The 27,152-nt window shown below is 40.5% G+C and overlaps 2 protein-coding genes across 2 annotated transcripts in view; one reads left to right on the forward strand and one right to left on the reverse strand.

The window, feature by feature from the left end:
• nudt7 (nudix (nucleoside diphosphate linked moiety X)-type motif 7) lies at positions 1-5,523 on the forward strand. Its single transcript, XM_020657148.3, has 3 exons — positions 1-402; positions 480-638; positions 4,075-5,523. Exons 1-3 carry the CDS (start codon positions 247-249, stop codon positions 4,426-4,428), a joined length of 669 nt encoding a protein of 222 aa, XP_020512804.1. The 5' UTR covers positions 1-246; the 3' UTR covers positions 4,429-5,523.
• The window catches only part of nfat5a (nuclear factor of activated T cells 5a), a 27,109-nt gene continuing 4,568 nt past the window's right edge, over positions 4,612-27,152 (reverse strand). The window contains exons 2-12 of the mRNA XM_020657149.3: positions 19,884-20,012; positions 15,510-16,140; positions 15,199-15,382; positions 14,501-14,691; positions 14,235-14,407; positions 13,918-14,052; positions 13,739-13,791; positions 13,487-13,637; positions 13,088-13,266; positions 10,789-13,003; positions 4,612-9,607 (exon numbers count right to left, since the gene is read on the reverse strand). Coding sequence (XP_020512805.3) covers positions 9,390-9,607; positions 10,789-13,003; positions 13,088-13,266; positions 13,487-13,637; positions 13,739-13,791; positions 13,918-14,052; positions 14,235-14,407; positions 14,501-14,691; positions 15,199-15,382; positions 15,510-16,140; positions 19,884-20,012 — 4,259 coding nt within the window. The 3' untranslated portion in view covers positions 4,612-9,389. The remainder of the gene's footprint in view (positions 9,608-10,788; positions 13,004-13,087; positions 13,267-13,486; positions 13,638-13,738; positions 13,792-13,917; positions 14,053-14,234; positions 14,408-14,500; positions 14,692-15,198; positions 15,383-15,509; positions 16,141-19,883; positions 20,013-27,152) is intronic.

The following is a 27,152-nucleotide window of genomic DNA, read 5'->3' on the forward strand; positions in this document are numbered from 1 at the left end:
TACGTCACATCTGGTGACTTGTATTATTTACAGTCCAGGTTTCACTTTGACTACTTGCAGGTTGTTGCATGTCGGCTTGTAATTAGAAATAATTACCTTAATCGATTTTAAAGTTAGACACTGTTTTTTTAAATGTGTTAGAATCATCTTGTTTTTGATTTGAACTTCCGTGTTCAGTGCACGTAGCCCACGTGTGTTTCTAGAAGCAGTGCATTACTTCTTGCTGAAACAGAGTGTTTACCTACCATGCATATCAAAGAGAAGGCGACAGACCTTTTAAAGCGGTTTGACATCGGGGACAAGTTGTCCTCCCTGCCAGTCCTGCCCAGAGCCTCAGTCCTGATCCCACTGTTCGTAAAGGATGGACAGCTGCACACTTTGCTGACCCTGCGATCAAAAGAGGTCACAAACATAAGATTTAATAATGAATGAATGAGGTTAATGTCTGTTTCTTTTGAGTGACTGGTTTGTGTCTGCAGCTGAGGACCTCTGCTGGGGAGGTTTGTTTCCCAGGAGGGAAGAGAGATCCCAGTGACACAGATGATGTTGACACAGCTCTGAGAGAGGCCGAGGAGGAGATAGGTCTGCTTCCTGATGACGTAGAGGTGGTCTGCACACTGTTCCCCATCATCAATAAGGTAGACACATAGACATGAGTCCATCCGGGTCCCTCAATTCTTTTAAATCCCTTCTTAAAACATTCTTTTACAGACTTACTGGTTTTACTATTTTTATCTTCTTTTACTTCTGACTGTCCTTTTATTTATGCTCTTATCTTAACTCCTCTTATGTTTGAACTTGGTTATCTTACTTTGTCTATTTATGTTTTATATTTATATTTACTTTTTATTTTTATTAATATTATTGTTTTTTTAATATAATTTATTCACTTGTTTCTATTTCTTTTCCTGCTCTTACCTTCTTATTGCTGTTCTCTTTTTATTTTATTTTATCTCTTTTAGTTTCTTACATCTTTTTAAATCTTTGGTTCCTCTTGGTCTCAGCTTGTGTTGTTGGGTTCTTGTGATGGTTCTTGTGATGGTTCTTGTGATGGTTCTTGTCATGGTTCTTGTGATGGTTCTTGTGAAGGTTCTTATCATGGTTCTTGTGATGGTTCTTGTGAAGGTTCTTATCATGGTTCTTGTGATGGTTCTTGTGATGGTTCTTATCATGGTTCTTGTGATGGTTCTTGTGATGGTTCTTATGATGGTTCTTATCATGGTTCTTGTGATGGTTCTTGTGATGGTTCTTGTCATGGTTCTTGTCATGGTTCTTATGATGGTTCTTGTGATGGTTCTTGTGATGGTTCTTGTGATGGTTCTTGTCATGGTTCTTGTGATGGTTCTTGTGAAGGTTCTTATCATGGTTTTTGTGATGGTTCTTGTGAAGGTTCTTATCATGGTTCTTGTGATGGTTCTTGTGATGGTTCTTGTGATGGTTCTTATCATGGTTCTTGTGATGGTTCTTGTGATGGTTCTTATGATGGTTTTTATCATGGTTCTTGTGATGGTTCTTGTGATGGTTCTTATGATGGTTCTTGTCATGGTTCTTATGATGGTTCTTGTGATGGTTCTTGTGATGGTTCTTGTCATGGTTCTTGTGATGGTTCTTATCATGGTTCTTGTGATGGTTCTTGTGATGGTTCTTATGATGGTTCTTATCATGGTTCTTGTGATGGTTCTTGTGATGGTTCTTATGATGGTTCTTGTCATGGTTCTTATGATGGTTCTTGTCATGGTTCTTGTGATGGTTCTTGTGATGGTTCTTGTGATGGTTCTTGTCATGGTTCTTGTGATGGTTCTTGTGATGGTTCTTATCATGGTTCTTGTGATGGTTCTTGTGATGGTTCTTGTGATGGTTCTTATGATGGTTCTTATCATGGTTCTTGTGATGGTTCTTGTGATGGTTCTTATGATGGTTCTTATCATGGTTCTTGTGATGGTTCTTGTGATGATTCTTGTCATGGTTCTTGTGATGGTTCTTATCATGGTTCTTGTGATGGTTCTTGTGATGATTCTTGTGATGGTTCTTGTGAAGGTTCTTATCATGGTTCTTGTGATGGTTCTTGTGAAGGTTCTTATCTTTGGTTCCTCTTGGTCTCAGCTTGTGTTGTTGGGTTCTTGTGATGGTTCTTGTGATGGTTCTTGTGATGGTTCTTGTCATGGTTCTTGTCATGGTTCTTGTGAAGGTTCTTATCATGGTTCTTGTGATGGTTCTTGTGAAGGTTCTTATCATGGTTCTTGTGATGGTTCTTGTGATGGTTCTTGTGATGGTTCTTATCATGGTTCTTGTGATGGTTCTTGTGATGGTTCTTATGATGGTTCTTATCATGGTTGTTGTGATGGTTCTTGTGATGGTTCTTATGATGGTTCTTGTCATGGTTCTTATGATGGTTCTTGTGATGGTTCTTGTGATGGTTCTTGTCATGGTTCTTGTGATGGTTCTTGTGATGGTTCTTATCATGGTTCTTGTGATGGTTCTTGTGATGGTTCTTATGATGGTTCTTATCATGGTTCTTGTGATGGTTCTTGTGATGGTTCTTATGATGGTTCTTGTCATGGTTCTTATGATGGTTCTTGTGATGGTTCTTGTGATGGTTCTTGTCATGGTTCTTGTGATGGTTCTTGTGATGGTTCTTATCATGGTTCTTGTGATGGTTCTTGTGATGGTTCTTATCATGGTTCTTATCATGGTTCTTGTGATGGTTCTTGTGATGGTTCTTGTGATGGTTCTTGTCATGGTTCTTGTGATGGTTCTTATCATGGTTCTTGTGATGGTTCTTATCATGGTTCTTGTCATGGTTCTTGTGATGGTTCTTATCATGGTTCTTGTCATGGTTCTTATCATGGTTCTTGTCATGGTTCTTGTGATGGTTCTTGTGATGGTTCTTGTGATGGTTCTTATCATGGTTCTTGTCATGGTTCTTGTGATGGTTCTTGTGATGGTTTTTGTGAAGGTTCTTATCATGGTTCTTGTCATGGTTCTTGTGATGGTTCTTGTGATGGTTCTTGTGATGGTTCTTATGATGGTTCTTGTCATGGTTCTTGTGATGGTTCTTATCATGGTTCTTGTGATGGTTCTTGTGATGGTTCTTGTGATGGTTCTTATCATGGTTCTTGTGATGATTCTTGTCATGGTTCTTGTGATGATTCTTGTGATGGTTCTTGTCATGGTTCTTGTGATGGTTCTTGTGATGGTTCTTATGATGGTTCTTATCATGGTTCTTGTGATGGTTCTTGTGATGGTTCTTATGATGGTTCTTGTCATGGTTCTTGTGATGGTTCTTATGATGGTTCTTGTCATGGTTCTTGTGATGGTTCTTGTGATGGTTCTTGTCATGGTTCTTGTGATGGTTCTTGTGATGGTTCTTATCATGGTTCTTGTGATGGTTCTTGTGATGGTTCTTGTGATGGTTCTTATGATAGTTCTTATCATGGTTCTTGTGATGGTTCTTGTGATGGTTCTTATGATGGTTCTTATCATGGTTCTTGTGATGGTTCTTGTGATGGTTCTTGTCATGGTTCTTGTGATGGTTCTTATCATGGTTCTTGTGATGGTTCTTGTGATGATTCTTGTGATGGTTCTCGTCATGGTTCTCGTCATGGTTCTTGTCATGGTTCTTGTGATGGTTCTTGTGATGGTTCTTGTGAAGGTTCTTGTCATGGTTCTTGTGATGGTTCTTGTGATGGTTCTTGTGATGGTTCTTATCATGGTTCTTGTGATGGTTCTTGTGATGGTTCTTGTCATGGTTCTTGTGATGGTTCTTGTGAAGGTTCTTGTCATGGTTCTTATGATGGTTCTTGTGAAGGTTCTTGTCATGGTTCTTGTGATGGTCGGGTTCTATATGTCTGTTGGGTATCGTGCACTTTGGGTTCTTTTCTGTTGAATTGTATTTAATTATTTTTTAGTATTTTGCATTTGTTATGTTCTTGTTGTTGTTTATGTTCTTCTGTGTTTGGTTTAGTTTGTTCTTGTTTTTGCTGTTTGTCAAAGCACTTTGTAAACCTGTGTTTATAAATAAAGTTATTATTATTCTTATTAAAGTCTCCCTCTCATCTTCATGTCTTCTAACAGACTGGTCTGTTGGTGACCCCTGTGGTCGGCTTCATAGAGGAGTCCTTTCATCCCAGTCCGAACCCGGCTGAGGTCAGCGCCGTGTTCACAGTACCTCTGGACTTCTTCACCAGCGAGAAGGACCACTACGCGGCTCACGGAGCTGCTGGGATGGTGGGACCGATGCACTCCTTTTACTTTGAGGACCCTGACTCAGGAAGCCGGTATCACATATTTGGACTCACCGCCATGTTTGCTATACTGGTTGCCACCGTGGCTCTTAAGAAAACTCCAGAGTTTGAAGTCGGTTTTGATTCAGAGGACCCGTTGTCTTTACTCCAAGAGGCTCTACATAGAAGAATTAGTAAACTGTGACTTTGTGTTTCTTAATTGAAGCCATTATTGTTGTAATATTGATGACTTAATTTACTTTAATGTGAGAGTCAGGGTGCAATAGGACATTTATTTTACTTATATTAATTGTTTGATGATGAAGTGATCGCCTCCTTTTTTATATTATCTTGAAATGTAAAAGGGGAAGAAAAGAAACAAAATGTAGACACTTTAGTTTTTTATTAATTCATTTAATGTAGCAGCAGGATTACGGATATAAACAAAAGAGTATACAAATGTCCAGACCAAGGCAAAGTACATGTTAATAATAATAATAATAATTCAGATGTATAACACACTGGGGGGGGGGGGGGTTGACCTTAATTTTGACTGCAGGGTCTTAAGGCTAGATAATTGAGCTCAAGCTACACAGAACGGATAAAAACAGAACTTTGTGAAAGGATGTGAAATATGGAACGCGAACTAGGACAAAAAGTGAGCAAAACTGAATAATACACACAAGATACGGCTCACACTATTGGCAATGAAACAGTTAATTTATAATGGTCGCTCCTTTTTGATCAAGCGTTTCACAGCAACAATAGTAATGTTGACAAGCACATCAACACAAGGAAAGCTCTCCTTTAAAAAACAATCTCCTCTGTCTCGTCCCTTTGACCTCACATGTACAAATCTCATGAGGCATGAAAAACTTTTTCCAACAGAAAAAAAAAACAACTCGCTGGTGAAGCTGCACAATAAAATGGTGATATCTTTGCAAAAGGATTTCCGATTTATAAAGATTGAAAACTGAAATATATTGGTAGGGGCTGTTACATGATACATGATGTGTTTAGAAAACAGAAGTGAATCAGAAAATAAAAGTATGGAGATGTTGAAAAGGTGAAGGAGCCAAAATGAAATGACACAAAGGGGAACTGGGAAAACACAGCAGAGTAACAGTTCAGTTATCAAGGCACACAAAGTTCTGTTGAACGCATCACAATTGAAATTCAAGATACCCCCTGCAGTATACTTCACATTTAAATAACACATCTTCATTTACATGACCGAAGGACAAAACTGATACTGTGTTATTGTGTGCTATCTTCACCATTAAATTCATGTTTCACCATGTTTTTTGTTTTTTTTGTGGAAGTGGCTAATTGAAGAGTCAGACTGAGCATCCTGGATCGCTCAAAAAATGAAAAAAGGACTTGACATCAAAACATGAAAATTTCACCACATCCACCCACAAAACAATCTGACAAGTGTACAGTGATACAAATGACAGTTTGTGCCACACCCATGATCCTCCTCTGTCCCAAAATATGTTTCTTTTAAAAACTGTAATTGGTCCGATGTTAGACGTAGAGCGAGCTCTATGTTGCACACCATGAGGTAAAAAATTTACATTCATGAAACTGAAGTCACAGGTTGGCTTTCTGTGTTGGTATGGCTTTTAAGAGGCATCACTGTTTTCACACTTCTTTCCGCAACATCATGTGCTCTTAAAACTCCCCTAACAAGAGGGATGGAATGCTTGGAAACATCACTACTGCGCTCTTCACTAAACCTACAGTTAATGGATAAAAGTCAAAGTGCCATTTGAGATGCATGAACACAAATATGTAAAATCAAAGACAAACACACGAAAAAAAAAAAAACCCTAGCCCATGTCTTTGTGTTATGCAGGTTGATGTTAAAACAGTGTAATGTTAAAACATTTTTTCCAGATGTTCATTTAAAGGCTTTCTATGTGATATTTTGATCCAGCAGATGTCGCCCTTGAGCTCCAGCATGAAACCAAATCAACTCGCGCTGCATTGTTGTGTTAGCATGCTAATGCTAGCGATCTTTATTCTGCTGGTATCTTCACACTGCATGTAAATTTACCTGAAATGAGCGTGATCTAGAAACACAGTTAAGCAGTGAGTACAGTATGTTATTCTTCTTTTCTCTAGTCCCTCAATTAAACAACTTTTATACTCGAGGGGAGGAGTCAGCCGGCCGTCTGGGCGATGTAAACAAAGTGAAGATAGGACTCTGAAAACTCTGAAAACATCACAGACAGTGGGACTCGGGTGTTACACCCATTGTAGACAGTCATGACTCACAGAGTTATTTTCAGAGGATATACTTGATTTATGTTATATTTAAGTGTGAAAAATCACATAGAAAGCCTTTAAAGACATTTTTTAATTTCAGTCATGCCCTTGAGAACACAACCTGCGCTTCATTTCATTTCAAACAGACCAGCAATGATATTGTGTGCTATGAGAGCGTAAACCAAAAAAGTATCGTTTTTTTTTTTTTTTTTTACAAAAATACTCTACATTTTGATACATGGATACAAAATTCTAAAAAAGATAAGTTACTTTAAAATGGATCACTAAGAGCTGCAGGAGAAAAGAAATAGCACGACTAATGTCAATGTAAACAAACGTGTATGAGCAATGCTCGTCTAAGATTTTGAACTACTCTCAAACAAAGTCGGCGTCTTTGATAGTGCCAGATGTTTCGCTACAGCTGTAGAATATGAAAGTACATCAGTGTTATTTTTGCATGAAAAAAGAAAATAGTCATGTGATGAGAAAACATCACACTGGTGGAAATGTTGGAGAAATAACTGATCCATGACACAAAGTACCTAACGTCTCTTTTTTATAAATCTTGTACTTAAAACATGCTGAAATGACCACGTTAGAGCTGCATAATTGAAATGAGTACAAATGAGTAAACATTATGAGGGACAAGTATGAGACAAGATGATTCACAACAGGAGCTTTGGTATGTCTGACCCAACAACAACAACAACAACAACAACAACAGCCAGCTCTGGACTCAACTCTGCCTCCAAAACTAACCAACAATGTCAGTGCTATTTGATATAGAAGTATAAACTGTTATGTACTAACATCACATCAGAAGTGCCTCTCACTCCTCTACATAGCACCATAGATAGATCCAAAATGGCGGCCTCTATGTAACAGAGATTTCATAAACCTGTGAGCCCCATTCACAACACAAGGGACAGGTTACTGGTTTTGCCAACTTCACATGGCGCCAGCCTGCACACGGTACCAACACTGAGACAAAAAAACTTAAATATTGAACACAACACAAGGTAAAAACAAGTCTCAAGTGACAGACTGAACAGTAAATAGTACAAATAGCAACATAATGAACATCCTTCATTTTCAATTCACAAACTAAACCGATCAGTATGTTAGGGTGTTTTTGTCAGTGTATAAAACACAAGAGGCCTACAAACCACTCCAACACTGAGAAACGACAACGCTTTAGTGGGAATGACGTTTTTTTTTCTGTTTTTTTTGACAGACTTTGACTGGACCACTGAGACTTTAATACAAAGAGGAAATTCAACAGTGAGCAGACGTTCTATATAAAGTTGTCAGACTTCAAAAATATTTAGACATGACAAAAATGTAAAAACGCTCTGCCAAGATGTGTTAACCTTTTACAAAGACGACTGCTTTATGTTGTTTTTCTAGTTTTTTTTTCTCCATTTTTTTTTTTCTTTTCTTCTAAGTGGACTTTTCCAAGTACAAATCAGCTGGGTCAGTAAGAGAGCTGCGGACGGATGTAAGGATTAGCTAAGAGAGGTTATAAAGTGCTTGAGATAAAATGTTCATAAAACCACACAACACTCCTTTTTATCACTAGTGGAAAGTTACTTTCTAACCACATTATTTTGGTAAAAGATACCATCTTCTTCAAAACAACAACAAAAAAAAAGATACACACACACTACATAGAGATAAAGTTACGTAGAATTTCATCAAGAAAGCTCCTGATGTGGCCTGACAGTATGAGAACAAAAGCAGTTGCCAGGATGAAAGGCCCAGTCACATTATTCACCAAGTCTCAATCTCATCTGCGAGTGTTAAATAGTTCCCTCTCTTTTTTACACACGAGGAGAAGATCCTGCAGGGCATCAAACTAATTCATACCTATTTTGGTAAGTTTTATTTTTTCCTGTTTGGAGATTTTTTGCCCTCAAGCCATGAAGCCAGCAAACACAAAGGCCACCAAATATTGTACACACGTACTTCATTTAAGTCTTTACTCTTAGAGTATAATTTAGTTAGATTATTTTTTAAATACAAACACTAGGTTTTAACATATTGCTAAATATTTTACATCATCCATCGCCAAATAAAATTTAAATTGAGTTGTTGTGACATCATCATCCCCCCCTCCCCCCCGTGTTTTTAAACCTGGTAATCACCAGTATTTCCACGGTCTCAGACATAAAGACGTCTCACAGAGTCTTGCCTCTTCGATTAAAAACAAAGGTCAGAGTTTACATATCCAACAAACGCGATTCAGCCTACATCCGACAGTTCTGTGCAATCACTTATTCAAGTCAAGGCTGTCTGTTTTCACTACACTACCTGCTCTTACAGACTCATCTCCATCACATATTACTAGTTTCCTTATTCCCCATCTCTGCCATTTTTTTTTTAAAAACCTTTCCAATTTATCCACCAACTGAGTAGATTTTTTTTTGTAGGTTCACATAATTAAAACAAAACACTGCATGGATGAAGCCGTTTTAACAGATGGCTGATCATCCTCAATTCAACGACAATGGGCAAATGAGTCCTAGAATTAATCATAAATAGAACATTTAAACGAGCTCATAGTTTGGTTCGTATTCAAAAGGGGGGCTTTCTAATTCTTTCATTTTAATTAAAGTTTTGTGGACTCAAAATGCCGTTCTGTTCTGTGTGTTGATTTAAGGATGTATAACTTTCCTCTCCATGGTGCCCGCAAGGTCCAAACAATTCTCACTGCTTTTAACGGGCTTTCCAGCAGGTTCTCATTTTGATCCATGTTGAATGACACTGATATTGATGCCTGCTGTTGATTTCGTAAGCTTGCTCTGTGTCTGTAGATTGGCCTGCAGTGGAGACATCAGACTTGTTTTTTTATGGTTGACCGTACGCTTGGCTGCAGAGCTGTTTCATGTGTTTTGTCTACTTTGCGTTTTGTAGATTTGTCTGCATGGCGTTCTCTAAACTGGACTGCATCTGTGCCTGGAGAGTGTTCTGCAAACTGCCGTGCATGGTGACGGGCATCGGGGAGGCAGTTTGGGCCATGGGCTGCTCCAACAGGGGCTGCATGTGAGTGGAGGTCTGGGGCTGACCCTGAGCTTGCAGGGTGGATCCAGAGGAGTTGAGCAGCTGGGGCGAGTCTGGGAGGAAGAGAAAATCATTTTTACAGTCATAAAAGCATCGTCAATGATGTACTAACTAAAGGTAAATATGTTGTGCTAACAGGAGATTGGGCACAGCACATTACAGCCACACAAATTCACAGTTCAAGGGATAGCCAGAAAAAAATACATTTAATCAAACATCACCAAATAAATCAAGTCATGATAAAGTACTTTCAAAGACACCCACTCAAATGTTTTTAATATCCTAAGTGCATCGTCTTGTTCTAACTTTGTTAAGTAGTGCTACAGCGGCAGGTAGCATAATGTTTCTGTAGACTTTGGTCTCCCCTTAGGAGCGACTGAGGCAGTATTTGAACCTGTCGACTCAGGAGAGAACATTACAGTAAAAGGCTTACCCTTCACTTGCATTGTAAGCACGCGGTTGACCTTTTTTTCCGACACCATATGGCTGTATTTAAAACTCTGAAAACCTATCTTTGGCTGTTTATCCTCATTCACCTCATTGAATAGTGTATGTAACCCTGTTTATGTCCAATGGGTGGTGCTGCTGTAAATAATTATCATTGTCTTAAAACTGTGGAAAATACCAGGAGTGACTCTGCACAGCTTCTCAGAAATCTCACAGAACAAGAGCAAACGTCCGGGTCACATATCATTTATAAACGCTCTAACAATCATATTTTAGTTGAAGGAAATACATTTGACAATAAAATATATATCTATGATTCCTCACAAAACATGGTTAACCGCTCGGTTGAGTTGCCAGTCCACGCACACGGCCTGACTCAAGTCACTCATTTCTTATTTTGTTCACCTTTTCTAACCATTTCTACTCATTCAATTTGTTAAATAAATTATAAGCTATTTTAACAAGTTCTACTCTCTGTGATGTTTATATATGAAAAAACTCAACATTTTGTTGTAGAAATGAAAGAAATCCATTCATGCCCAAAGTAACCCTAAACAGGCAACCAGCTGGTTGACCTGCATATCTGCTTCCTGATTGGGTAATCTGAAAACTATAACCTGAAGTGTTGCTTAATGAAGAGGCAGGAACACAACTTTACCAACAAATCATTTTTGGAAAATGGATTTCTTAGTGTGGAAGTCATAGGGTTAAGAAAAAGGGATTCAACTCAGTTAAGAAAATGTGTTTTTTACCACAGTCTAGAAGTGGAGAGACAAAATCCTCTTACCGTTCTGGATGCCAAACACAAACAGGTTGCCCTGTCCTTGTTGAGCCACATTCCCACTCACAGTCGTCTGGAAAAGCTGCTCTGGTGGCTGCTGGCCCGGGTTGGCCACTACACCCACACCACCCTGTACCACAAAGATGGTGGTGCCAGGGGGCGGAGCCTGACTGTTCAGCTCCTGCGCACCTATGGCGCCCTGCAGGCTGGAGAGAGACGCCTGAGGCAGGAACAGGTCCACGGTTTGACTGTTCGGGATGCCGCTGGAACTCTGGCCCAACTGCATTGGCTGCTGCTCCTGGAACAGGCTCTGCTGTTGGTTCTCATTGGATATCGAGTTGCTGCTTGAGGAACTCTGGTCTTGGAAGGACATGGGCTCTGCTGGTTCAGCCTGCGAGATTCCAACAGTAATGCTGCCCATGGTGGCAGGGCCTCCAGTCTGAGTGCTGAAGAGAATAGTTGGGGGGATAGCCTGGGGGTTCAGATCTGTGGTACAGAGGAGCAGACCTGTCTGCTGGGGTTGTGACAGCTGGCTCTGGGGGACGGGGTTTGTCTGTGAGTGGTTTGGTATACTTTGGAACAAGGAGCCCTGCTGGCCCATCGGAAGCTGCGGCGGCTGCTGCTGCTGGTTCCGCTGAGGAGATTGTTGCTGCTCCATGGGGGTGCTCTGCTGCTGCATTTGGGAAAGCTGGGCTTGCGGTTGGTTCTGAAACATTGCAACAGACTGCGGCTGGCTGGATGTGTCCATGGAAGAGATGTATGCCAGCTGCTGTTGCTGCTGCTGCTGCTGCTGCTGTTGGGGCTGAGGGTTTGGAGACAAGTACAGGGTCGAGCCTGAAGACTGCTGCTCTGATGCGAGACTGCCACTTGTCAGAACGGTCAGTGTGTTCTGGAGCAGGGCCGCCTGGACCTGCTGCTGGGAGCCCTGGTTTTCTTCCAGGGGTCTGGGCGATTGGAAGAGTTGCTGCGGGGGAGACGTGTGGGACGGCGGCTGTGCGGGGAAGCTGGTCTGAATGGTGAGCAGATCTCCGGCCTGCTGAAGGAGGGACACCGGCTGCTGGACTTGGGAGGAGGAGTGGATCTGGGGCTGAAGTAACTCTGCTTGAAGCTGCTGTTGTAAATTCTCCAATACCTGCTGCTCCTGCAGTTGTTGCTGTTGTAAGTTGCTCAAAGCTTGATTTTGCTGCTGCTGTTGCTGCTGTTGTAGCTGATGTTGCTGTAAATTGTTCAGCATTTGATTTTGCTGTTGCTGATCCTGAAGCTGGATGTTGTTGAGGACTTGCTGTTGCTGATTTTGCTGCAACTGTTGTTGTTGCTGCTGCTGAATATTCTCAATGATTTGTTGCTGCTGCTGCAAATGCTGTTGGTCTTGTGGCTGTAATAGTATTTGTTGTTGGAGTTGCATGTTGCCAAGAACTTGCTGCTGCTGTTGCTGTTGCTGTAGGTGTTGCTGCTGTTGTTGATGTTGAAGGTTACCAAGGATTTGCTGTTGTTGCTGCAGTTGTTGGTGCTGTTGAAAGTGTTGTTGTATTTGTTGTTGTTGCTGCTGCTGTTGCTGTTGCATCTGCTGTTGCTGTTGTTGCATCTGTTGTTGTTGCTGTTGTATCTGTAGTTGTTGCTGAGTAGATAGCGAGTTATCAGTGGTTCCCAATCTAAGGCTGTTCATGTTTTCCTGGACGTGCTGCTGCAGGGAGTCTGCAGAGAGCGTGGGGCTGTACAGCACAGAGTTAAGCTGCTGTTGGACTACAGCGGCCTCCAGCACCTGCTGCAGCGTGGTGTTACCTCCGGCCTGGAGCTCCCTCACTGCCCGCTCCAGCTCAGCGACCCCTTCCTGGGGGAACAGGGAAACCTGTGGCTGTTGGGGCTGCGGCTGAGACGGATTTGCAATCTGGGGAATGGCCACCACTACAACCCCTCCACTGTTACTGGAACTCTCAGAAGGCAGGCTGTCCTGAGGGTCTCTGAGGAACTGCTGGGGGACTTCTGGCGTCACAGGGGGGATTGTGGTATCTCCCGCCACTGGGAAGGAGGTCGTTGGGGCGATTTCTTGCTTTTGTATGGTGCTGAGAGACTCTAGGCTCCGGAAAACTGGGGTCGCATGTGGGAGCACCACATCCTCAGGTTGTAGGGGCATCGGGCTCTGAAAGGACTCTGCGACTGGATGAGAACTAGAGCTGAGCTCCAAGGTCTGCTGCACTGAGACAAGAGGGTCAGCGGACGGCTGAGAAAAAGAGAGAACACAAAAATGAAACCCCTGGAATATCTAAAATAGATTTGGCTTTCTGGAGAATAAATAGAATCTTACCTTGAAGACTTCTGTTGGTGGTGGATTGCTGGACACTTCCATTGGTGTGTCCTCCTGCCGTTTGGAGGGCTGACCAGAGCAGTCAGCTTGCTCAGAAGATTTAATCTGGCCATCAAACACACACGCCTGAACCAGGGAGGGTTCCTCTAACTTCACTGCTCGGACATTTGAGTTGTCAGCTGAGGGTAAGACAGGAAACAAGATAAGTATGTGTATGTGAGAAAACCAAGTCTACATCCTAAACTTTACAGATTATTGACTGATAATTAATCAAGTTTTCTGTGATAAGTTTTGAATTCTTTTATACATTTCAACAATACTGAATCATTTCATTTCAATGCATTTGGTGTATCAAAGGCATCAGTGTTGTTTGTCTTTGCAGTTGAAAAATGGCCATACCTGAGCTTGTGGCTGTAACAGAGTCTGGAGTGTAGGTGAAGGGCTGGGCATCATGTGATCTGCCAGCATTGGTCATCACAAAGACTCCCACAGAAATTGGAGAATTGATCGACTGGTTGTGGAATGGCGGGACTGTCACTATCAAATGGTTCTGGAAAAACACATGTAGTGAAAAGGACGATCAGCAGGCTGGTTTGATACAGCAGGAAGTTTTATTATCGTAGGGGGAAACACGTTTTAATTTGTATTTACCTGATGGAAAAGGTCCATGTCAATCTTTGCCTCAGCTTGCCAGGAATTATCATCTACAAATAGACAAAAAAATGCTTTTACATGTTTGCATCCATCAGAGGTTAACATGCAGAAACCTACACCCACAACTACTTTATGATATAACTTAACGACAACTCCTGACAATCTGGGTATCCCACCTGCAATGTTCTCCTGAAATATAACTTTGGTTCCTTTGAGGAAGTTCTTTCCAATAATGAAAACTTCCTCTCCTCCTCTCACTGTGCAGCTGTGAAGACTCTTCTTCAGGATCTCTGGTACTCCTGCTGGCTGAGCTGAAGAATGACAGAAGACTCAAAGGATCAAAACTCATGACATCTCGGCTAGTTTTTTTTGCACTTCTTCCAATGGAGAGTTCAAGCAGTAATCACCAGAAAACACACCGTTTCCCGTCCTTATGAAGCCTGATGCAGGATGTTAGTAGGTTTTTTTTAGGTGTTTTGTTTCAACTACTCACTGCAGAGGATGGGTGATGACAGGGCTTGCAGAGTAAGTGCTGATCCGTCAGGTTGGGGTATGCAGACCCTGAAGGCCAGCCTGGCACGTGTGCTCTTCTTCTTGGATCCTGCCACACCAATACGAGCCTCCACATCTGCATTTCGCAGCTTCAAAATTCCTACACAGTCCACCCTGCAGAAAACAACACAGGCATTGAAATTGCATACTAAAATACTTAAATATCAGTAAGTAATACAAGTAATACACAATGAAATAAGTTCTCACGCAAGTGTCATGTCGGTGCTGGGCTCCAGAGGGATCTCGATAACCGTCGTGCCCTCTATGTCCACCTCCTTGCAGGCTGTGGTGTTGCGTCCTGTCACTCTGCAGGCCTGGTAGAAACCATGAGGCTTCACTCTGCCGGCATCATTTGCAACAAATACTTGCAGCACCACTGGTTCACTAACACCCTCCAACTAGGGACAAAAAAAATATACAGAAATGATGTTAACAACTTGCTCTGCACTTTTAATATAAATAAAATCTACACAACTGAAAGAATGAACACATGGTGTAAATTCAAAAGGAACACAGGGTGACGCTATCGTACCTTAAAAATATTGTAAAGTTATGTTAAGCAACTAAGAGTGCAACACACAATATGATTAAAAATAAACCTAAAAGTAACTCCAATGCATTTCAGTTCTACTTAATCTGGTGTGTTATACAAAAAAAAAAAGCCACTGTTTAATTTGCTGACCGTGGAGGGTTAAATGCGTTATTATTTAACTAAATGTATACATTATTCCTTTTCTTCCTTCCCAAATATATCGTGCAGGGGGGATATTGCCATAGGCACAGCTGCACAGTCATGCCCTTGTTTTGTTTTGGGGGTGGGGCGGGGGCATTTCAGTGAATTCCAACATGGCTGTTTTATATATTATCTTTTGTTAAGAATAAGCAGTTGGGGTTCTTTGTCAAACCTTGACAGTGGGAAATCCCTGCTGTGTGCGATCTTTGACAGATCCTCTGCTGCCCTCTGTCAGATAGCGTGCTCTGTGCTGGGTCTCCGGCTGCACCAGGATCTTGAGCTCCTTTCCATCACTTCTTTGGGGGAACTGAGTAGACAGTGATCCACTCCTCACGGCAGTTCCCGACTCAAGAGAGCTGAAGAGCAAGAAAAAAAGCACACGATGATGACACCAATGTGACTTACAGAACTTGCATTCCTATAAAAGGGAGAGAGAGAGTGTAATTGCTGACAGACTCATGCATCAGATAAGGGTTACCTCACCTTGAACCTGCCTTGTCTGTGCCCAGCTGGGACAGGACAAAGTGAGGGGCCTTGGCACTGTCAGCATCGAACACGTCCATGCTGTCCTCTGGATTAGCGGGCTTAGGGCCGGGCCGCTGACGGGGGGTGCGCTTTCTAGACTTGCGCGGCACCTCTGTGTTGTCATTGTAGGAGATGGAACTGATCAAGCTGAAGTTTGAAAGGGAATCATCAGCCCATATGCTGCTGCTCTGCTCCGAGTCTGGACCCGTCGGAGCGGATACTGCAGGCTCCTCTTGGCAAGACATCTGGCTGTCGTCAAACAGGTCCTCGGGCGGCGGGGATATGCTCAACACAGGCCTCCGTTTTGATGGTGTGTTCTGAGGCTGCTGGACTCCCAGCCCTGATAACACTCCTCCTGACCCTATGTCTCCTGCTGCAGTGTTCGCTCCGCTGTTGCCTCTGCTGGGGGCAGACGCAGCAGCCTCCATACCTTGCATCTCTGAAGCTCCAGCTCCGTCCACTCCGGTGGAATTGAGATGCTGGGAGACCTTGAGATGGTCCGAGGACGAGGTAGAGGAGCCGGCGGATGGGGCTCCCATGGGCAGGGAGGAGGAGGAGGCCGAGGGGCTGGAGGTGGATGAGGTGGCATCTGTGGTGGCATGTACAGATAAGTTAGCACAGATGTTCAGCACAGTGCAGGCTAGCAGTCCCATTCAAGCAGCTGAATTTGTGCATGATTTGTATTGATTTCCCCTCTTCCCAACTCTAATTTCAACAGTCTGTTGTGGGTTATCTGCTCTCACTGTGCATGCGAGAGCTGTCAAGCATTGATCAAATATACTGAAGTTAAAGTTGAGAAGGGTACTTTAGGTCCCACAATGTTTTTGATTCCTACAGATCCTTTTTTCTTTAATTAAAATCAATGTGACAAAACTGGCATGCTTTGTTTACAAAAAACAAAAGCAAGCTATAAATTGAAACATACACATTGCCTGAAAGAAACAGAACAAAATCTGGTCAAACTTTTTCTTGTACAGCCAAATTTGCAAGCCGGTAATTGTGGCGCCAAATTAAATTTTGCCAGGGTTACATTACAGTTTGTGCAATGTGCATTCAGTAGTAAAAAACAGTAGTTTGCGCATGCCAATTGGAAGATTTTGGTTGGGACTGAGCGTAGCCATGGAGACAGAATAAACAAGCCTCTGACCTATGGAGCAGTGAACTGCAGACCATTTTATATGCAGACACTCCCTGCCTCAGAGGGAACTTCCTGCAATAAAAACGAGACAGCCAATGAGCAACAAGAGAGCTGATCATTCAAGAGTCAACTTCTGTCAATCAGTTAATTGGATGAATTAAAAACACTGAAGGAAGGGATACCTTTTGAAGGTGACCATTTATAGACATTTTTTAAAGTAGGGTTATTGGTTCATGATGATCTGAAGAACATTACAGTAGTCATGCTTTTTGATCTGCGCTGCTTAAGGCCAGCTGGGTCAGCCAGGGAAAGTTAAAATGTATACTGACAAAAGTGCTCTCTAACATGACTGTTCATCAGTATCGTTGCTCTCTTAGGTGAAACTCAAGACTAGAAATCTTCTCAGTTAACACTGACGTGGGGCTTCACTGAACCATGATCCAAGATCAGACCATGGTGTTTTTATTTTGTTGCTTTATCATATTGACAGTTCAACATTTGTTAGGGGCAACTTCACTGTTTCACAAAGAGAGATACCCTTCATAGTTACTAAAAAATGTTAGCTGCTTTGAAAGATTAGAAGTAGTCGTTTAATCATGCCGCTGTAAAGCTCAAAAGCTTGGTTAACTCCTTTTGATTATCTGATGGCAGACAGCTGTATAATTTTTATAATTATTATTAAACTGATGTTTTGAAATGCCTTAAAAAAAACACATGACCATCAGCAGGCGACTGCTTATTCCTGTAGAGTAAATTGTCTGTGTAGGTTCTCGTTCATCCAGGTCAGTGGAAACTCAAAGCTCCATTTTTCTGGACGAGGTTAAGGCAACTGGACTTGGTTGAGGATCTTGAAGACCTCTCCTCCGAAAGGCTTCTTCGAGTCCACAAGTTAGTTCAGAACTGAAGGAGCCTTTCGGAGGAGAAGTGAAACATCTTCAAGATCTTCAACCTAGTCCAGTTGCCTTTTGGATCAAGCTTTCAAATGTAAAGTAATTCTTCATCAAATCCGAGCCAGATACCCAACAAGGCACACAGCCCTGAAGATCCTATGATTACATTTGAACCCTATGTTTGGCATGCAGTGGTACATTAAATAGAATATTTATGTTGAAGCTGAAACTGGGTCACATAAGCAAAAGATAAAAATAAAAATCCCAAACCATGAAGAGTTAAAGAGACAGGGCTAGATCATGTGCAAAAAAAACCCAATTAACTGTTGTCGGTCATTCAGTGATTAAAGGGAATGGCCTATTTGAAAATGTTTTTGACAGGATTCATGACAGATCCTGATTTGACTCTTCTCTCTAGACGGAGACATAATATTTCTATTTTATTTAAAGGCTTTATATGCGATTTTTCACACTTAAATATAATATAAATGAAGTATCTCCTCTGAAAATAACTCTGTGAGTCATGACTGTCTACAATGGGTGTAACACCCGAGTCCCACTGTCTGTGATGTTTTCAGAGTTTTCAGAGTCCTATCTTCACTTTGTTTACATCGCCAGGACGGCCGGCTGACTCCTCCCCTCGTGTATAAAAGTAGTTTAATTGAGGGACTAGAGAAAAGAAGAATAACATACTGTACTCACTGCTTAACTGTGTTTCTAGATCACGCTCATTTCAGGTAAATTTACATGCAGTGTGAAGATACCAGCATAATAAAGATCGCTAGCATTAGCATGCTAACACAACAATGCAGCGCGAGTTGTTTTGGTTTCATGCTGGTGCTCAAGGGCGACATCTGCTGGATCAAAAAATCACATATGAAGCCTTTAAGGGGAATGGCCTATTTGAAAGGGTTTTTGACAGGATTCATGACAGATCCTGATTTGACTCTAGACGGAGATGTAATATTTCTATTTATAAGAAATACAAAGTGATGTTGCTCTATGCAATTTAATGAATTTAGGTTTTTGACAAAGCTCTAGTTAGTACAACAAGATAAAATACTAAAATAAGTTGCATCTATCTTAGACTTGCTTTAAAACAAATGTTCACACTAGCCAGATCAATATATTAACAACCACAAGGTGGAGGTCGCTTATTGGAAGTGCAGTATTGTAATGAGAAACAGAACTACTTTTGTTCATCATTAAATGAAGGTCACTTTGAAAGTTGCTTTAACAATCAAACTTTAACGAGGTGCTACAATAGATGCAGACACTGAAACATAATCTATCTTCATAACATAATGGATGACTGAGATGACTGCTTAAGCCAAAAGGACATTATCTGGATCAGCATGACTAGTTACATTCTAAAGCTGATCCACCTAAGTGTATGCTTTTACTGCCTTAAAAAGCCAAAGTGAAATAAAGCGTTAAGCACAAGCATAACAGTGAAAAGTGCTGCAGAAAATAAAACGAGAGAAATGAGAAGGAACAAGCTATGTTAGCATGCTGCTGCAAACTCTACTTGGAGCTGCTATTCAGTTTTCCAGCAACAGGAAACTGTGAATGACCTTCACAACATCGAAGCCATAAACATTATATCATCGCATTTTGACTAGCACGGTATGGATTAGCTGGATATTAACTCTAAAGTTATGCTAATGAAGCTATCTGATAAACATTTCTGTCCAGTCTTTTTTTCTAAAGTGTAAGGTGAATATCTCTAGGATCTTACTGAAGTTGCTGTTTGTGTTGATATCAGACAAACATTTGGAGTCTAAGCAAGCAGAATTTTTAATTTTTGCTGCTAGGATTACCAGAGAAGATGTCATATTAACATCTAAAAGATGCTAACAGTGTCAGCTAACGCAGACTTAGTCAAACAAGCTGCCAGACAGGACACACTGACGAGAGGACACTATGTGTTTTCAATAATTGGAGGATTTCCTTCATGTAGAAGAAAAAAAATAAAAAATTTGCAAAAACAACAATTATGTTGAAATACAGTTCAACTCTACAACTTCTCAATCCCCCAACCCCAAGATAGTACAACCATATTCTTATGGAGCAGGTGAAACCCAAATAAACCTGAACTCAGGGTAAATACTACACCAGTCATTTGAATCTCAATCATTCACTAACCTTAACTGTCTCAGTATCTAGTGAAAGGGTGAAGTTGCCCCCAGACACTGATTCAAGTTCATACACTTTTCTTCACCCCCTACTGTCTTGGGGAATAAATTGGCAAGGAGAAACTGATCCCAGATCATGGTTTTTCATAAAACTGAGCAGGTAGCTCACCTGAAGCCAAAGCTGCAGAGGGGGGAGGTCCCGCCTCTCCCCCACTCGTCTGACTCATGGTGGGCGGGTCAGTCTGGGTGGACGGCGGCTGGAGCTGGAGTTCTTTAGGGAGGAGGTCATAAACCGACTCTGTCATAAAGAACATGTGGGAGAAATTAAATTAGGTTCTGAAAAACATACATCATAATATTGTTCATAACAGAATCAAATGGAAAAGAAACGGTTTTCCACGTCTCTCACAAGGGAAAATCTTCAGACGAGACCATTCACAATTGGAGCCAAACAATGATAAGCCAATAAAGGTAAAATCACTACAGAGGACAGAACATTGTAAGCTGTGGCTAAATCACTACGAGATGTTTTTGTCTCTCACTAGTTAATCCACTTCAACACCAAGCATACATTATAATGTCCTTAACTACCTATGTCACACAAAGGACCAGTTACAATACCATACAAGCATTATATCTTGACCAAAAGATGAAAAGAAGGGATGATTGCTTTAGGATGTGATCCACTAATGACAGCATTAAACTGGCTCCAAATATGTTAAATTAAATGAGACCAAACTCACTTTAAAATACAATCTTGGAGCATATTGACAAATGTTGACTTTTTCATCATACAATGCACACTAGAAAAATGAACATCACATGTCAGTCGGTCAGTCTTTGATTTTTAATCATCTTTTTGTTTTTCTTACTATCAATCAAACTCTCAGCTGCAGCATCCAGGCGACCTGTTCCCAATATTCATTTCCCTGTGATGCTCATCTGACAAGCACCTGTTTTCTTTGTTACCTGGGCGACGAGGCCTGCCCCATTGGATTTATGTTCGGTTGCTTGGAGCAGCAACATTAAGCACCTTGCTGAACAGAACAGGCTGAGAATCTTTCTGTCGCAGCATCCAGAGCATGTAGCATCTGTCTAAACCCCCCCCCCCCCCAAATATAATGGTAGGGGAAACACTGTTTGGTATTTTAAAGTGAATATGAATGTCTTGCTGTGATATGTGTTAGATAATAATATGATTTTCTTAACAATTATAGCTCCGAAAGGCATTCCAAACATTCATCATATAGCTAATGAAGGCTGCTGGTAACAAACATTTTGACAGCTTTTTAGGTTGACTTAATGAAACCAAAGTGTGACTTTGCCAACACGAACAAGGTGTTGACTTAGTGCAGGGCTCGAGACTAAGGGTTTCCCGTCGTCCCAGGTACGATGCAGCTGTAGTAGCTACGTAAATTAAAGAAAATAACTGATTAATCAAACTGAAACTTGGAGAAGGGAGAATTCAAATGTACTTGGTAGTACCGGTGCCATATTGAAACCGATTTTAGCACCCACCCCTGTTATCCAATAAAAATTCAAGACACATTGCTCGCTTTACAAAACAGCCACAAAAACGTCTCCTCCTTACTTTAACTCTGATCCAGATCTACACTCCCTCCCCCCACTACGCTCTGCCAATGAAAGGCGTCTGATCCAACCTTCACAACAGGGTCCTAAGTCTCTGACTAGACTCTACTCCTCTGTCGCCCCCCGGTGGTGGAATGAACTTCCAAACTCCATGTGATCTGCAGAGTCCCTCTGCACCTTTAAGAAAAAGCTAAAGACCCAGCTCTTTCATGAATACCTACTAACTTAATGATGATGGTCTCCATATTATTGATGATGATGATGGTAATGACGATGGTTTTTGTTTGATAACGACGACTTATAAGATGGTTTCTATACTGATTAGAGCTCTCAAGAACTGCCCTCAATGTTGTGCTTTGCCTCTGGTCACTTCCTGTCAGCACCTGTGTGTCCAATCAGACTCAAAGCTGATCGTTTGCTCTTACTGACATTGTTCCTTTTTTCTAGATCCTTGCTTGTGTTGTTTTTATTCTCTGATGTACGTCGCTTTGGATAAAAGTGTCTGCTAAGTGAATTGTAGAATTGTAGACATTGTAAATCATTTCTTTTAATATATATTGTTATCACTTTTTCTTCAGTGTTATCAAGGTGGTTATAACAAAAACAGTGAATGGATCTCACTTAGGTTGGTTAAAGGAAATCAAAGCAAGCAAACAGAGTGAGGCTGAAACCAAATCTGTGTGTCAAGATTAATGTTTCCTTCACATATAAAAAACATTCTGTTGTCAACACTAACACAACACTGGGTGTCTTTTTGGTAAATGAAATTAGACTCTGAGGGGTTTAGTATATTAAGACATTCTTTGATATCTGTTGACACGATGATTCCTAGAAACTATAACCAACCTCTGCAGCTTCACAGGATTAAATTGCCTTTGATGGCAGATAAACACTTGATAAGGTAGTCTGGTTGCTAAGAAACAGGGACTCATCAACACCCTGACATGGATATTTCAGCTGTGCATCCAGCTAGTGGAGTTGTCATCTGACACTCTGCTATGACTTAGCACCAGCAGAATGGGAAACTGACAGGACATATGATCTCGCAGTTTTGTGACGTCAACAAACCAAAGTCACCACAGTTCACACAAAGAGCTACACAGTGCTGTAGCTTAGGGATACATCGTTGCTTAACCAGAGCTACAGTTGTATGATTTTCTATCCTGATGGATTGGAGATACTATAGGCTATATCCAGATTTTACTCCAAACACGTTTGACAATGTATAATGAAGAAGGACTTGACTCCTTTGAAAACATTGCAAAAAATAAAAATAAATGGTATTGCTAGCCACTATTTCTATCGATACTTCAGGAGCTATTGAAGTTCAAATCAGAACTCTGGGAGATCTCCATCCTCTGCTGAGATACATAAAGATACAACAAAGTCATAATCCCAAAAATGTAATCAGAAAAATCTACCAACAATTTCAGGAAGAAACTTTGAAGATTTAGGCTATAATAAATATATCTGACCCTGACCATGCTCTGAACACAGAATGAACTATATCCATCAACCTGGAGATACAGGGTCCCACGTTTTAAGAAGGTTAGACTGAAACAGTTTGTTCACCAATCAATCCTAAACTTGCGGAGCTGAATCCCAGATCAAAGAAATTTTCAGAAAGGCTTCACGACCAGAAACGTTGTAAACCCTATGATAAATATTGGAGATGCTTTTGAGAAGGGAGGTTAGAATGCACATCTACAGGAAGGAGACAGTTTTCTCCAATGTTTTAAATTTGGACTGCAGTACCCATTTTGAACACTAGGTGTCCGGGTTACATATTTCTCTAATGGGAGAATAATGGGTGAAGGAGTGGGGCAAATCGCGATCCCCCTATTGTCAGAAACACACATGAAAGATGAATGTTTGGTATTTTAGAACACCATTCATTGTATCCAAGTATACACAAATGAGTAAAACTTGCTGGAGAGAATGTGGGGAAAATTATGTGGATTAAAAAAATATATCCCTCATGCAAAAACATACAAAGCTATTGGTCTGATGTTTTAAATATTTTTTTTTTAAAAAGGAACCTCCCATGGTAAACATGTAGTTACAAACAGAGGAGGGCATTTATAGTGTGGAAAAGGTGACATACATATGAATAAGAATGAAGAGTTTCAGTTCTTTTAAATCAAGAACAGGATGATGATAAACTTTATATTATGTAAATATGAAAATAAATATTAAATGAACCATGTTTGGTGAAGATATTTTTGTAAGCATTATTGCAAAACTGTAAATAGGGATTATCAAAGAGGCCTACCTCAACAAATTCAATTTCAAAGCCTAAACTTTTGCCTTGTAGTTGTCTGTAGTATTTGTATTCTTTCTTTTATTTTAAAATGGTATATGAATGTATATATGCATATATACACATGAATAGTTATGAATAAAAGTACTATTGTTGGTACTTCTTATGTGGGTACTTACAATCAAGTTTATTTATGTCTTATTGCTTAATTCCTTTTTTAGTATGGGTGTGAGGGTTAACAAAAGAAAACAAACGGTTTTAAGATAACTTGAAATAACCGGAAATGTATTTTTGCACTAAAAATATTGATTGACACAATAAAGTATTTAAAGAAAATAACTGCATGGCATTAGACTTGTTGTGAACAGAATGTCAACAATAAGTTTTGAAGACCCCTGAAGTAGCCAAACAGAAGGTCTCTATAAACTCTTAAGTGTACTGGAGAAAACCTGATAATAAACTTAAATGTGAGAAACAAACAGAAGAGTGTGCATGATACTCAACATAAGCATCTATCTGTGTCTGTTGTGTTTTGTTCATGATGTAAAAGAGCCTTTGTGCATCATGACTGTACTGCAAACGACTGCAAACCCGACATGACATCAGCCTTGACTGCTCCTTTCACAGGAGATGTGTGTATGATGCACCATGTGTGTGTTCCACCTGACTGGAGCTCATTTGTTGGCAACGAAGAGCAGTCAATATAACAACAAAGGTCCTTGCCATTGGGGCTTGGGACATACATATTCCAGCCAGAAAATTGAGAGTAAAACATCTTAATAAGCTGGGCGTCTCCCAGTCCACAGTTGGAGTCGGGTCACAAAGCCAGGCAGGATGATAATGCACTGACCGAATCAGATGAGTAAACGATGCATTTGAACTTATGTCATTGAGCCGGGACCAAAAGGAGCTTCAAGTCCATCACTCTCCTAGAGTTTCTACAGGTCACTGATGACAAGAACTGAAACTCATTATGAAGATTTTGTTTTCCATTTTCTTGTCATTTTCCCAACATACTGTCACCAGTAGTTAGTTTTAACAGATCACAAACCTCATGGCTTGGATTGGATCAGGTTTATTTTGGTCACATTTGATCATCAGCTCTTTTTTTTCGGATCAGCAGAAAAAAAAGAGTCTACTCCTCAGCAAGCCATGAATCAAACTTTACGTCTTAACAGCAGCACAACTAATGAAAATGCATCTCCATGAATCTTAATGTTTCACAACCTCCCTTTTCTTGAGGCTTTAGACGTTGTTTGATTCTACTACAATTATAATTCAAGCAGTTAGATAAGATATGTAGAAAGTGCTTTTAAAAAATCTCAGTACATCATACTGTAATATAAAGAAGCTGCATTAACTCCATAACAATATTAGTTACCTCTAACAGGGACACCAACAAGTTAGCTGTTATCAAAAGAAAGGCATCATTTTCAAATGTATTTTTGACGGTGTTAAACATACACACACCCTTAATTTAGTGGATGTGTGTACATTAAGGGACTATATTTTCAGTTTTTGGACCGAACACACGCCATGTAAGACAGATTGATTGGCTGAGTTTACAGCTACAGACTATACAGCAGGCTGTTGTGTTACTTACATTAACTTTCTGATTGATGTTGTACGCAGCCACCAGCTGAAACCTGCATGATAAATTCAGACGCAGGGAGATGAAACAGAGAGAGTCGAAGCAGAGTTACAAACAGTGTCACCGTACACACTGAAATACCAACACTTTAACACGTTTCTGTGTGAAACTCACGGCAAGAAATACATTTTAAAGACTGAATTGACTTCCTATTTTTATTTTTACAGCGAAGTCGTAACAAGGTTTCCGTAGGTGAACCTGCGGAAGGATCATTACCGGTTTTGAGATCCCCGCACCCGAGGCCGCGTGGCCCCTCGGTGCTGGCGGCGGATATGTCAGGAAAACATTTGTCTACCATGTGATCAGAAATGATCACAAACTGTGATCCATTTCACCACTTCCAACACATCCTGCCTGCTCTAAACTAGGCTGTAGGGTATAACTCACATACAACACATTTTAATATGAAATCCACAAGAAAAACTCATATGGAAATAGTGATTATAATACGGTAAATTCTTCAAAGCCTAGAGAAGGTTTTACTGGATCAGTTCTATTTCATAGGGACTGCATTGGATTTAAAAAGAAAAATAGAACTCTGTAATTACATAAAAGAAATACAGCTGGTAATCAATAAGCACAAAATGGGTACAATTCATTGTTGAGCAGTCACGCTCTTATTTGGTTATGTAAATAAATGTATAGTCTGGATGTCATTGTATTTTGAATTGACTAATGTGCAGGACTCGCCAGGGAATGAACAGTATGCAAAACGGTGTATACGCTGTGGTGTGGCCGTGGGGATACTTGAATTCATTTTTTTATACTTTTGACAACATACTTTTCTGAGAATAAGAACATTAAACTGATTCTAATATGAAACGGAGTCCCATTTTCTTTTGCATTGTACAAAATATGATGATTTAAGAGAATTATTGTTTCATCAAGTAGAATGTGAAATATTGGGGCGGACAGATGTGCAGAAACTGGAATGGCTGTTTAAGTTTGATGTGTTTAAACTTGATAGTTTTGTTTCAAAAGCTTGGAAAAGAAGACAGGATATTCTGTTTAATTAGTTTGACTTCTTGCTTTCTTTTTTTGTTTCTTGAGAATTAAACTAAACTAAACTATGTAAAACTTTTAGCCAGCCAAGTTTTGGTACATGATTAATTTTTTTACATTTCATCCTACCATCAAATAAGGTAAATCAGTTTTCAATATGCAAACATTTATCAAAGTACCTGTTCTCTTCTCCTCTTAATTAACAGTACACAATGGAATGAGACATCTTGTGTTTAATAAACAAATGGCCTCTCTTTGAAGCAGGAAAACCTCTTAAGCCCAGTGACTAACAGAGGAATGCTTCAGAAACAGACTCTTCACTAGGACATTGAAAAGGGCAGTCTCGTCTCAGGATAGAGACGAGTTGATTCACCGTACTCAGATGAATACTTGACACAAGTTATATTTGGTAAACAGACCTGGTTTTTGTCAGATGTGTGTACATGTGTTTGTGCATAACTCTACAAGCCAGTATGCCAGTAAAAGTAGGCTGCAACACACCAGCCAGTCAGGGGGGCTGGACTGGTTTTAACCTACACTTAGAACAATTCAATTACCTCATCTCATAGATATGCACTGCTCATATTACACATGCCTTACAGATTTGCCCAATGGCAAGGCAACCACTCCATTTTTTTATTCTCTGCAGCTGGCTTTTGGACTAAGCTGGCAAGATGAAAGATGAATAGACAACTCATGAGGCTGATGTTTTTGTTGCAAATGAAAAAAAATTGCAAACCAAGAATGTATCTCAGTGCCCAATAATGGCTGCTTTAATGATTCACTTGGAGCACATACCGGTATGCAGGAGCCAGGTTACAGACAAAGGTGCTGCTTATTGCAGTGTAACCACAAAGAAGGCCATTTTTGGGCCCTTTATACAGCATCTCTGTTTACCTTGAAACTGAAATGTGTCTGGCAAAAAATAGATTGAC

This window comes from Labrus bergylta, chromosome 7 (assembly GCF_963930695.1).
Source record: "Labrus bergylta chromosome 7, fLabBer1.1, whole genome shotgun sequence".
NCBI classification, from domain to species: Eukaryota; Metazoa; Chordata; class Actinopteri; order Labriformes; family Labridae; genus Labrus; species Labrus bergylta.